The sequence below is a fragment of the Watersipora subatra genome, chromosome 10 (genome assembly GCF_963576615.1).
Source record: "Watersipora subatra chromosome 10, tzWatSuba1.1, whole genome shotgun sequence".
NCBI lineage: Eukaryota > Metazoa > Bryozoa > Gymnolaemata > Cheilostomatida > Watersiporidae > Watersipora > Watersipora subatra.
Window position 1 is genome coordinate 58,237,240 of NC_088717.1, and position 14,293 is coordinate 58,251,532.

At 37.6% G+C, this 14,293-nt stretch overlaps 1 protein-coding gene across 2 annotated transcripts in view; it reads left to right on the plus strand.

Moving 5' to 3' along the window:
• Nucleotides 1–14,293, plus strand: part of LOC137406014 (ATP-dependent RNA helicase DHX58-like) — a 64,042-nt gene that overhangs the window by 41,387 nt on the left and 8,362 nt on the right. The window contains exons 7-17 of one of the 2 annotated variants that reach the window (XM_068092522.1): nt 300–397; nt 642–920; nt 1,633–1,789; nt 1,887–1,982; nt 2,144–2,325; nt 4,353–4,479; nt 5,325–5,561; nt 5,931–6,098; nt 9,744–9,863; nt 11,787–12,044; nt 12,143–12,232. In XM_068092522.1, coding sequence (XP_067948623.1) covers nt 300–397; nt 642–920; nt 1,633–1,789; nt 1,887–1,982; nt 2,144–2,325; nt 4,353–4,479; nt 5,325–5,561; nt 5,931–6,098; nt 9,744–9,863; nt 11,787–12,044; nt 12,143–12,232 — 1,812 coding nt within the window. Of the gene's footprint in view, nt 1–282; nt 398–641; nt 921–1,632; nt 1,790–1,886; nt 1,983–2,143; nt 2,326–4,352; nt 4,480–5,324; nt 5,562–5,930; nt 6,099–9,743; nt 9,864–11,786; nt 12,045–12,142; nt 12,233–14,293 lie in introns of both variants that reach the window. The other variant, XM_068092523.1, reaches the window with a different exon arrangement.

The following is a 14,293-nucleotide window of genomic DNA, read 5'->3' on the forward strand; positions in this document are numbered from 1 at the left end:
CATGATGCCATATGATGCCATATGCCATTGTGTCAGGGATTTCTCTCTTGTCTAATACTACACCAGATGATTCAGTCTGATTAAAAAAAGCTAATACATGCCTGCACTTTAGCATGTACATAACTCCGTAGTTTTCACTGTCATTCTTACTTGGCTTATTAGCGGTTATTGATCAATTGTTTATTAGCTGTTATTGATCAATATTTTATTAGCTGATTTTGATCAATAGTTTCTTAGCTGTTATTGATTGATAGTTTATTAGTTATAACTGATGAACAGTAGCTGTCTTGTTTTTGTAGGAAAACCAAAAGTGCTATTTTTTGTGCCTATCAGTGACCTAGCCAAACAGCAGTTGCAGAAGATAAAAGACTACCTTCCGACACTTTGGAAGGGAAAGGTGAATAATTATTGGTGCTGTCAATTGCATTAGAGATTGATTCGTCAACTTCAATTATGGTCGTTGATCCATGTCTATGGGGTAATAACATTCGATTAAATACACATGACTGCTCAAGCCATTTAAAGTGGTAAATATAAGATCACTGGTGTAAAACAGTGCATCTTCAATGAACGGCGGATGCAGCCTCAGGTTTAGTTTTACAATATTTCACTGTTCCTCCCTAGTGAATTCTATGTTTTAGGCGTGTACGATAATTGGTGAGGACAGCATACGACCCGAAGAGATGAGAGAACTGATGGTGGGAGTCGAGTATGCGGTGCTGGTCGTCACACCTGCAATGGTTGTCAATTACTTTGACTGGTACCCCGATGCATCTGTCACCGATTTCACCCTGCTTATCTTTGATGAATTCCACCATGCTAAGAAGGACCATCCATATAACAAGATAATTGAAAAGTGTGTAAAGGCAAAGCATGCTTTGACCAATGGTGATGGTCGTGTGACCAAACCTATTCCGCAGGTAGGAAATTGCTTTACTACGGTAGTATTACTTTATAATATATTATCTACTATGGTAGCATTACTTTATGACATGTTAATCGCCATTTCCCCATATGTAGTGCTTTTAAAATAATTATACATGTACATGTAATTCAACATTTGGTAGGCCCTGTTGTATTCTTGTAAAGAATTGAAGCCTGAAGTAGTGTAGATTGTAATGTAGTTTATTCACTGACGAAAACACACAACTTGAACTGAAAATGTTGTGGGTATTTATATGGAACCAAAAGTAGCTTTATAAATATTAGCTTAGTATATGGTAAAAATACAATAGAGCGCTATATGGCTATCTTGCTTCAGATGTAAACAGAATTGTTATAAGCAAAAGGATTACTACAGCCATAAACTATTATCTCATAATTGTCACAATCCGTTATAGCTTAATAGCCATAACAGCCCACATTTGTACTTGCCATTTTGTTTTTGAATAAGTCAGTATACTTTGTACTGTATGCGTATTAAGTCTGGTGTGTAAGATGTACATACATGTATCATATCATATATGAGTGATTGACTTTATGTTTTATTATGTTTGGTGATAAAATAACTCCTCCTCGTAGCTGCCTTTGATGCGCAATATATTTATGTAATCATGACATTCTACTGAGCTAGAATGTCATTATTGCATAACTCCAGCTTTCCTCGATAATATCCAACATATTTTTATGTAGATGCTTGGATTAACAGCGACCATTGGTATTGGAGACTCAACCAACATAACAACAGCCAGTGGGTTTATACTAGCCATGTGTGCCAAGTTCGGTCTCAGTGAACCACCGAGCGAGAGTTGGCAGCAACGAGAGATCGATAAGACTAGAGTTGATGAAAGTTAGCTCTACTTTACATCTTTTGTGTAATAAATGTGTCTGATCACCTGACACTAGCCTCAGTTTCACTTAAATTTATTTATTTTCTTCGCGTCCAGAGTATATAGAGCTGGAGACACGGAGGGCTGACGGAATGTCTTTCTACCTGCAGGAGTATCTCATGAGGCCTCTGGAGACTGAGATTCAAGTCAAGTGTAGGCCATTAAACTGTATTTCTCGATTGGTTTTTGCTACAAAGATGTGTTCTGCATCGCTCGTCGCTGTACACATAATTTATATACCAAACGTATACTTGATTCATATCAACAGTGTGTTAGCTAGTGTGTTGTAGCTGTCTGGTTGCTGATTATTTCAGTGAAATCTTGGCCCTTTGAGCAAAAAGACAAATCAATAAATGTCGAATTTCCGTCAGATCGGCATGGCCAGATCTATGAGTCGTACCTCGTCAGTCTCCGTGACAGAGTGATTCGGCTACATATGTACTCAGAACTGAGTAAAGATGTGCAATACTGCAAGGTGGCGTTGGACTTTCTTACAGTAGGTCACCACTTTTCTTCTAGCCTCTCAGCTATCTGTTTTAGCCCTTTTCAAAGACGAGTCAAGTCTGGTCTGCATACTGGCTTGTTATAGGTGAATGATACTACAGAGTCTGTAATATAATGCGTTGTTTTGTTGTTCAGTATTTTTTTATACTGTTTATTCTTAGAACTGACATCTTTTGAGTGAACTCCTTGCTGTATGCTATTTTCTCATGCAGTCATATCTCGACATTTGAGCTTAATACGTTGCGGGGCGCACATGTAAATTTTTCAATAAAATAACTAAATACAAATTAATCCATTTCTATCCTTTAAAAACCACCTGAAAACAGGATATTATAACGGAAAAATGTGTTTTTGTTCTAATTCACCACCTAAGCTCCCAAAGTTGACACTAAAGCTGACTAAGGTCACCAAGTTTACACTAAAGCTGACTAAGGTCACCAAATTCACACTAAAGCTGACTAAGGTCACAAAGTTGACACTTTTACATACAGTACTGGAGTTTTTACCTTCAAGACAAACGTAGTGGCTAACGACGATATGAAAGAAACTTGACAGCAAAGCGTTCGGTATGCTACACTTTTGGAATACTACGTAACATAACATAGACTTAAAATTTTACTTTAATTACCTTAGCTTACATACAAATACACTTTCAGGAATGGGTCTTTGCTATAAACTTAATTCCAATTTTGTTTTCATTTTCAGTTTTTGTTGCTTCTTAATGGTTGCCTCTCATTCACCTTCACTTTTAGCCTTTTAAGAACCTTTTCCAAGTTGATCTGACGAGAATGACCGTGTGATGCTGCTTTCGTAAGCAGCCTCTTTCATACTTGGCGGCCTAGTGACCTCATTGAGAACTGTCTCATATGTTTGTTTATGAAAACCTTTCTCGTATCTAAAGGCAAAAACTTGCATGTAATTTTTCTTGTACGTGTAACTCAAATTTCTTGTATGTTCGGACACTCATATGTCGGGGTATAACTGTAGTTCACAGACACTATCACGCAGTGCTCACAGACACTATCACGCAGTGCTCACAGACACTATAAGACAGTGCTCACAGACACTATCACACAGTGCTCACAGACACTATCACACAGTGCTCACAGACACTATCACACAGTGTTCACAGACACTATCACACAGTGTTCACAGACACTATCACACAGTGATCACAGACACTATCACACAGTGCTCACAGACACTATCACACAGTGCTCACAGACACTATCACACAGTGCTCACAGACACTATCACACAGTGCTCACAGACAATATTACACAGTGCTCACAGACACTATCACACAGTGATCACAGACACTATTGCGCAGTGCTCACAGACACTATTACACAGTGCTCACAGACACTATCACACAGTGCTCACAGACGCTATCACACAGTGCTCACAGACAATATTACACAGTGCTCACAGACACTATCACACAGTGCTCACAGACACTATTACACAGTGCTCACAGACACTATCACACAGTGTTCACAGACACTATCACACAGTGTTCACAGACACTATCACACAGTGATCACAGACACTATTACGCAGTGCTCACAGACACTATTACGCAGTGCTCACAGACACTATTACGCAGTGCTCACAGACACTATCACACAGTGCTCACAGACACTATTACACAGTGCTCACAGACGCTATCACACAGTGCTCACAGACACTATTACACAGTGCTCACAGACACTATCACACAGTGCTCACAGACACTATCACACAGTGCTCACAGACACTGTCATACAGTGCTCACAGACACTATTACACAGTGCTCACAGACACTATCACACAGTGTTCACAGACACTATTACACAATGCTTACAGACACTATCACACAGTGCTCACAGACACTATCACACAGTGCTCACAGACACTATTGCGCAGTGCTCTCAGACACTATCATAATTATTATGATATTTTGAGTGCATGCGCAATATACACAAAATATTGAGTACGGTAGCATATATTGGACCCATTAATCTTTTGTTTGGATTATAGGAGTACTTCAGAGCTATGCACCTGGTCAGTCTACTCCACTGTGAGCATGGGGTTAGACATCTAGAAGGTGAACTATTCTCAAAGTCAGTGTATAATAGCATTGAACCCATCTGGAAGATGTTCATTGGTAAGTGAGTTATCTTTGATCTTACACTCCTACCTTATGCTCACTTCACTTAAGTGAATTTATACTAGACGATATGGTGAGCAACTTTACTGTTACAAACAGTTTTGTGTACAAACAGCAAGTCACACTTCACCACCGATAATTCAATCGACCAATGACGAATACCGAGTCTTTTTCAGTGATTTTTCGTTTGTCAACTGTGAGCAATAGTTTGGCATTGCCGTTTACAATCAATTCTATTAGACAATAGAAAAATAGTTAATATTAACTCACTGGTATAAATAAGTGAGTCACATGCCATTGTACATAGTGATTTTCATGGGACACTCAAAATCAACTGGCTCAAGAACCTCATAAACATGCACATTTCCTATGTATGACTGCTTGTAACAGCTTGAGGCTGATCATTATGTTACTATGTTATAGTCTATGGTGATACAGTCAATGTTTGCAGAAAACCTTTGCTAAAATTGTTTTGTATATTAAATAGTTAATGTTATTTACTGTTATGCATTTCTAGATTTTTAGAAAACACGATATAGCTGAAACAATCATGGTATCTATTTCCAAATCACTCGTTTTTATCTTCACTAATTTTTTGTTACTCTCACTGGTATTCTCACCGTTACTCTTACCGTTACTCTCACTGTTACTCTCACTGTTACTCTCATTGTTACTCTCATTGTTACCCTTACCGTTATTTTCACTATTACTCTCACTGTTACCCTTACCGTTATTTTCACTGTTACTCTCACCGTTACTCTTACCGTTACTCTCACTATTACTATCAATGCTACCATCACTCTACTCATTCTCTGATACATTACACCAACCTGCTTCTTTAGATCATATTCAGAGGTTGAAGAGCTTAGCTGACCAGGAGGATAAAGAACATCCTAACCAAAAAGTTCAACGTCTTAGAGGTATTCTGTCCGACCAGTTTAGTCAAAGGCCTGATTCTAAAGTCATAATATTTGTTCAAATGCGAGAGGTTGCCCAATGCTTAAAGGACATACTCAACTGCAACCCCATGTTCAAGGCTAAAGAATTCATTTCTACTGGACCATCTGCAGATAATAAAGGTGAGATGACCCAAAGCACCAAAGCATCTGTAGCTCACTTTCAAGCATCTTGTGCTAACTTTGCATCTGATGAAGGTGGCTGCTTTATCACTTCTCTTGTCAATAAATTGGATTTTGACATGTCTCTCAACCAGCACAGGCTTATTAAGACCCAAAGTCGCGATGTTTTAGCAACAATTATAATAATAATAATATTGATAGAGTAACCTGTCAGCTGTTCGCAAATAAATCGAAACAAGAGCCCAAGAGTTCAACTGAAACACAAAGATCCTTTAGCATGCTTTAAATCTTATCGTGTGTCAGTCGATAATTGTGCGAGTGCTCTTTGACAACACTACATGCTATTCAGTGTCTGCATATTGGTGTCAGGTATGATGCCACGAGAGAGAACTGATGCAAGAGAGGGTTTTGAAGGTGAAAAGTACAATATTCTGGTTGCTACTTCGGTGTTGGAGGAAGGAATAGACATTCAAGCATGCAACATGGTGATCAGATACATGTATGTTAAGGACATGATCGCTAAAGTACAGAGCAGAGGTAAGATAACTTGCTGTAAAGTATTTATTACAATGCAAGTAATCGGTGTAGGAGTTGTTTTACTCATTGGAAAGGCAACTTCAAAGGATAACTATATTAGAATTTGTCAAAACAAAACAGGATCAAAACTACCACCTTTATTGTATATATCTATATATATACAATATATGTATGCAGCTATAATGTGTAGCAATAATGTATATATATATATATATATATATATCAGAGCTGCTTTCAAATCACTTTTTTATGACTCAAATCATATCCGGCGAACTACAAATCAAATCCCCCACCCTTGTCAGTAAATTCGAAGCAAATCGAATCAGCCCTATAACGAATTCAAATCCTAAAACATTTGAGAATGATTTGAAATACTCTTTCAAATTGTTCGCTCAATTGTTGCATAGTATGATCAATCTACAGTATAGCTGTAGCCTGTAGTCTTATCCATAGGTCTTGAACCAGGTGAAGGGCAGGGGGTTTGCCCCCTGCCTGTTTTGGGTTTTATGGATAGGAATAGTATAGCTGTGACTTTGTACCACTATATGTACATGTATGCTAAATTCATCACTAGATTCGGTTTTGTTCTATGTTCTACAAGGTATGTTAAACCATCATTGCAGAGCACATCATACCATTGGCTCGATACATCAATGAATGAAAGGGCATTACATAATTCACTCAATTGTGAAGGCTTAGCTAGGAAAGTGGTGGAGGGTTATGTAACAGTTTATGGTCTGTGACTTTGCTTTTATTGAAGAATGTACACATGTAAAAAAAACTTTAGATACTTGTTTGAAGTTACAAATTATGAGATACAAATATAAAATAAAACCTGATAATATTGAAACAAGTGAGACACAGTTACTGAGGCTTCAACTTGAAAGAAAAGAAACAAAACTAAGTATAACTCGGCTATAATTAACAGTTACATAATATTAACACATTTACTTACATTATAGCTGTATGATATATCGACATGCCCAAGTTAATGCCATATCACATGATGATGATAAACACTTTATGGATAAAATAAAATATGATATACAACAATGAAACAAAAGCCTCTTTTTGCAAGCAAAGATGAAATGAAATTGTATGGTCCGATTAAGCCGTGGTCACACGATGGCCGAACCGACTTAGGTTTGGAGGTTGTTTTAGTTCAGTTCGGCTAAGCCACATGTCACACGGCATCCGAATTCACTTCGCTTCCTAGATACCATACGCACGGAGACAGGACACTGTTTCATTGATAATTTTTATGCATTTGAGTTACATATTTCTATTTTAAACAAAAAACTTTGAGGAACCATTATTAATTATAATTACGCAGCAGATTTATCAGAGGATCGTTCTGCTGCTCAAAAAAATCATTCGATACAAAGATTTTGCCAACCTTTCCCATCAACAAAATTATATTTTGTGTTAACATATGAATGTTTTTTTATGCTGAGTATATAACAAACAAAAACAGTCTTTATCATAGTACTGCGGTTTTACATAAATAAATCAGTCAACGATACTTCATCAGGCTGTGTATGATGCATTACTTCTATTCTACATGAAAGAAAACCACAACCATTCTCTTATATTTATGCAAAACTCAAGTGCAACATCTTACATTTATGCAACACAATCACAAGTCTGGGTGAGCCTTGTCGTAAATTGTTTCATGTTGTTTATTTAATGAAATAAAAGTATCATCCAATTTATTTTTTTAACTTTGCTTACACGCACATAAGGAGAATTGTGACGCGTGCTCGCTAGAATTTTAACCTGCCAATAAGAACAAGGGTTCAGCCACGAAATTTCGAGCAGGACCGAAATGGTTCGTTTCGGCCAGAAATGTCTTCGGCCGAACAGTTTACAACTGACAGCGACATCGTTTTGCGTCATTTAGTTCGTTTTGGCTCTTGTTTGACCACCCCTTTACAGTACATATTGACCTGAATAGATTGTAATATATTATATAGCAAAAAATTGATAGTTTTATATACAATTAAAATGGCCATGTTTATTTTGATTGTTCATGTTTGTTCATGTCGACATGGCTAAGTTTATATCGATATAAAGCTTATCATTTTTGACCAATTTGTTTATATTGTCGATAAACCACTATTTATAATTAGATAATAAATATTGACCAGAGTTTATGCTTATGGCTCTATGGGTTCATTGCTTGTGGTGTCAAAAATAATTAGATACACAGCCAGAAGTGCTATTGCCACTACACATTAATCGTGAGACAAGAGAGTCGTCGAGGGTGGGAGTTTTCATTGAGGCTGAAGAGAGCAATGGAACTAGGGCTTATACTGCATTACTAAAAATCTGCAACGACTTTTCCTCGCAAAAAATCTTTCGTAATGGTAGAAAGTTGTAGTTGGATTTCCAGTTTGTTATAGTCATTTGTGTTTAGCTGTAGTTGGTTTTGGTGTTTTTAGTTTTTAGTAGATTGTTTCCATTTCAAAATGGTTATTTTCTAACACACGGTTTCATTACATTACAGTATTCATTTATGTCACTGCAAAACCTGACATCATTAATTACTCTTTAATCGTTAGGAATGCAAATATATCGAATATCGATATGATATTTATTGCATATCGTATCGAAATGCAAAAAACTCATATCACACAACTATAACTTACATCCACTAGTTGCATTTTAGAAAAACTAGCTTGCGCAAGTTTTCAGATGTCAATGAGCTCCTGTGTGGCCTCATGATGAAGCCACTTTTACTAAAAACTCGACATGACACGCGGCCCTTTTTTTTCTGTAGAGGGAAACCCACGCATGCGCTTAGCCTCGGTATCAGTGGTGCGCATTTCTTGCCAAAGTTTGGGCCAACTTCGTAAACGTCGTAAAAATATTTTGATCAGTTACAGAAAACAAGGCTATAGGTAGCGGTGTGATTTGATTTATTTTTCAAATCAAATCTTCAAATCAGCCCGAAACTTTAAATCAAATAAAGTTACTTCCCAAACTTTTCAAATCGATTCAAATCACCATTTGTGTCAAATCAGTACAATATGATTTGTTTCAAATATTCGAATATTCAAATCTTGAAGCTTGAAGCTAACAGTGAGCGATATAATTAGCTGAAGGGGTGGACTGTGTGAGAAATAATTCAACTGTTTCAAACTAATCTCCTTTTCTCAAAAAGCCTAGTTAACTCCGATGACTTTCTTAGTGAAGATAGCAAAAGATTATACATAAAAATGTAATCCATAAAAGTGTAATCTATAGAAGTGTAATCCATAGAAGTGCAATTTATAGAAGTGTAATCCATAGAAGTGTAATCCATAGAAATGTAATCCATAAAAGTGCAATCCATAGAAATGTAATCCATTAAAGTGTAATCTATAGAAATGTAATTCATAAAAGTGTAATCTATAAAAGTGTAATCCATAGAAGGGTAATTTATAGAAGTGTAACTCATACATGTAGAAGTATAATCCATAGAAGTGTAATCCATAGAAATGTAATCCTTAGAAGTGTAATTCATAGAAATGTAATTTTTAGAAGTGTAATCTATAGAAGTGTAATTCATAGAAGTGTAATCTATAGAAGTGTAAAGAAGATTTGTAAAGGAGTTTAGCTCTATTGTGTCTCACACTTCACACATTCATGTCGGGTTTATTGTAGGCCGGGCACGACACGAGAGTGGTGTTATGATAGCCATGTTGGATGGGAAGCTTCTGGAACAAGAGGAAAGAAATAATGCGAAGGAGGTTTTGATGTACAAAGCACTTGATGCTGTTAGAGGTAATTCTTTTTGTGGTATTTTTAACCTACTGCTGCAATTAATTGTCTTGCTTTCACTTGCATAACTGGCTTATTACCACTTAGGCAATGTCAGATATTTATGGTTCGAAAGTGTTTTGGATTGAGCTTTTAGAAGTATCTGTGGCTCCTCATGCAGAAGACTTCAGGTTTTTTACAATCATGTTGTTGTGTATTTAGCCACATGTGCCACATAATGGAAATCTCGCTTTTAAATGTTGATTTCTGTTAAAAGAGATTATACTCCCCAAGCTGTTTTACTTTCACTTGCCGTTATTAGTAATATTAAGGGTTTGGAAAATTTTGTGGTAGATTTACTACATACTGTATATGCAAACGCAGTGATTAAATAGCTCACACTCTCTGTACTTAATGGCCTAGAGCTCAGCCCAGTTGTGAGCCGATTGTAGGGCTACCGGGCAGTTGGTTTACCTTTTGCCTGTAGCACAAGAGCGGATGACTCTGTGCTCAGTGTGGTTGTGAGCCCGAGTGTATAGCTACCAGGCAGTTGGTTTACCTTTTGCCTGTAGCACAAGGGCAGATGACTCTGTGCTTAGTCTGGTTGTGAGCTCAAGTGTATAGCTACCATGCAGTTGGTTTACCTTTTGCCTGTAGCACAAGGGCAGATGACTCTGTGCTCAGTCTGGTTGTGAGCTCGAGTGTATAGCTACCAGGCAGTTGGTTTACCTTTTGCCTGTAACACAAGGGCAGATGACTCTGAGCTCAGTCTGGTTGTGAGCTCGAGTGTATAGCTACCAGGCAGTTGGTTTACCTTTTGCCTGTAACACAAGGGCAGATGACTCTGAGCTCAGTCTGGTTGTGAGCTCGAGTGTATAGCTACCAAGCAGTTGATTTACCTTCTGCCTGTAGCACAAGAGCAGATGACTCTGAGCTCAGTCTGGTTGTGAGCCCGAGTGTATAGCTACCAGGCAGTTGGTTTACCTTTTGCCTCTAGCACAAGGGCAGATGACTCTGAGCTCAGTCTGGTTGTGAGCTTGAGTGTATAGCTACCAAGCAGTTGGTTTACCTTTTGCGTGTAGCACAAGGGCAGATGAATCTAAGCTCAGTCTGGTTGTGAGCTCGAGTGTATAGCTACCAGGCAGTTGGTTTACCTTTTGCGTGTAGCACAAGGGCAGATGAATCTAAGCTCAGTCTGGTTGTGAGCTCAAGTGTATAGTTACTAAGCAGTTGGTTTACCTTTTGCCTGTAGCACAAGGGTGGATGACTCTGGTCACTATCCACAACATGTCCTTACGTATTCAGTAGTGATGATCAGGAATTTTGACCACTTAATGAAGCTTGCACTCAGTAGTTGCTTTTAGCAATGGAGGAGCTATTCACTGTCTCACTGTTTATAGATGTACTCATACTTACTGAGTATCCATAGATGTACTTGTACTTACTTAGTATCCATAGATATACTCATACTGAATATCTATAGATGTACTCTTACTGACTATTTATAGATGTACTCTTACTGACTGAGTATCTATAGATGTACTCTTACTCACTGATTATCTATAGATGTGCTCTTACTAACTTAGTATCTATAGATGTACTTTTTCTAACTGAGTATTCATAGATGTACTCTTACTGAGTATTCATAGATGTACTCTTACTGAGTATCTATATATACTCTTACTGACTGAGTATCTATAGATTACACTTACTGAGTATTTATAGATTTACTCTTATTGAGTATTTATAGATGTACTCTTACTTACTGAGTATCCATAGGTGTACCATAACTCGCTGAGTATTTATAGATGTATCATTACTTAGTGTAGCAGTATCTATAGGTGTATCCTTAATAAGTCTGGTAATATCTATAGATGTATCCTTGGTGGGTTTGTCAATCTCTATAGATGTAATTTTGTGGTGTTCATATATATGTTGTATTTGCAGAAATGCCACCTCCAGAGTTTCAGGAAGAAGTAAGACGCTACATCCAAGAGCTGGTTCAGCCTGTTCCTCAGCATTCATCGCAGCTCCCTGATCTCCAACAGGCTGCAGTTATATCTTGCAAGTCATGTGGCCGCTATCTTGGCGACATGGCATCTGTGAGAAAATACTGCCAATCTCGTTTTTTGATATTTGATGGACAACTCAGAGACAGAGTTACTGCACAAAAGCGTAATGCCACTCCAATGAAAAGTTTAGATGGTAGGATGAAAGCGGCGAAGTCTTTGTATTAGCCCATAATCTATTCTTTTGTACTGAAATATTAATCAAAAGTGAAATATTTATTTTAACTGTTTTAGATTTGACTCCAGCCGCTGGTCTCATCTGCAAAGGCAATGATCATGGAAGATGTAATAGTAAAGTGGGTAACCTATTCAAGATGAGTGCAGGTTGGTGATACTTTAGCCTAGCTCAAACCTCACCTCTAATCTACCCTTAATATGTGTACTTGGTAAGTATATGTATTGAGGGTACAAGTACACATATACCATAAAACCTATATTTAAACGAATGGCACTCTATTTTTCAACCCTTCTCCTAGAGTGGCATTTTATTAGAAGTGACAGTCAAATAGACAGTGGCGTTGTTTTTTTACTAGCTTGTCAGAATTTTTAGAAGATATTTTTAACCCTTTTATGGCCGAAGTGATGCTAATGTCGCCTAGAATTTTCACTCTTCTTTGGGCGGAGCGACATTAATGCTGTCGGCTCCAGCATTTTTGCAGAACCGTTTTTTATATACCTCCAAGTATCAGACCAATTAAGCAAAGAACTACTATTAGCCAGATGAATTTATTAATTATTTCGATGGTGTTGCTTTCAAAGTTTTAAAGAAAAAACCATAAAGCTGTGGAGTTAGAAAATGAACTTCGGAGCGCCATAACAATGGCTGCTATTACGTAGTGGGGTGTTCCTGACGATTATTCCCGTCATTCATCAAAACTCTTCAGTCTTCAGGTGAGACTGTAAATCACATTATCGACAAATCTTAAAATTATTGATCAAATTTAGACCTTAGTGAATCAGAATGTAAATCTGATGATTGTGACAATAAATCTTCTCATGCACACTGTTACTAAAATCATGGCAACCATTACAGCAACAAAGAAGGAATTCATTGTTATTTATGTAGCCGATTCATCATTAGTACCATTTTGTGGACACTTTTCTACTGATCGCTCTCTATTGTGGGTTCATAAAGATCAAATAATGTCAAAGAGGCGGCCAAATAAAGGTGGCGTTTGATTAAAGGGTGGCACTGTGTTTTTCAACCATTCACCTAATAGTGGCATTGTATTAAAGGTGGTGTTCAACTAGAGGTTTTACGGTGTGTGTTGTCTTATTTTTCTACTTGGATTTATGTAATGTTCAATATTCAAATTTTTTACTTATGTTTTATCTTGTAGTACATTTAGCCAAATAAAATAGAACTCACATCTCAATTTATTATCTTATAGCCTATGACTGTCAGCAACAATGTATTGGGAGTTGTTCACTCTTTGGTGATTTAACTTGGTATTTTAAAAATGGAGTTTATTGCAAGCAAATGAATGATGGCAACCAAAATATGTAGAACCTTTGCCAGCTTTGAACCTTTGCTAGCCGTATATTCTCATTAGTTGCATGATATCAAATTTTGGTCAATATTTACAATTTCTTCTGCTCGATGGTATTCCTCAACATAGGTACTTTAGGGTGACATAGTACCTCCTCACCATACTCTAGGGCAGTGGTTCCCAACTACCTTGGAGCCATGGATCCCCTGAGCTCCTTATCTAAAAGTCACGGACCCCTTTATAAACATCATAATATATTGTGTTTATAACAACGCATTCTAAATTGAAATGTTTTATTTTCCATGGATCTTAGTATATCGCTGAAATTGAAGAGGGAGAGAGAGAATTACGTGTTTGCTGGTTAGAGGTTTTGTTGTTTTGTACTACCAGCAGGAAATCGTGTACTCTCCAGCGATTGATGCACATAAGTGATAAAAGTCTGGACCCAAAAAACCTAACAAGGCAACGCGACCACCCCGCCAGAATTGCATTAGCCCCGAAACCCAGGCTAGCACAATCCCAACAGAGCTCGATCATTAAACCCCGCCCATATAATAGCCATCGCCTATCCTTTTAGGGTTTTATATCATTGATCTAACCACTATAAGACAGAAATAGCTGTAAATAACTAGCTAGAAAAACCAATGCTGGCACCAGCCTGTGGACCCCCTCAAAACCTCCTGTGGACCCCTAGGGGTCCATGGACCACCAGTTGGGAACCACTGCTCTAGGGTGACATGGTACTTCTTCAACATACTCTGGGGTGACATAGCACTTCCTCATCATGCTCTAGGGTGACATAGTACTTCCTCACCATACTCTAGGGTGACATGGTCCTTCTTCAACATACTCTGGGGTGACATAGTACTTCCTCATCATGCTCTAGGGTGACATA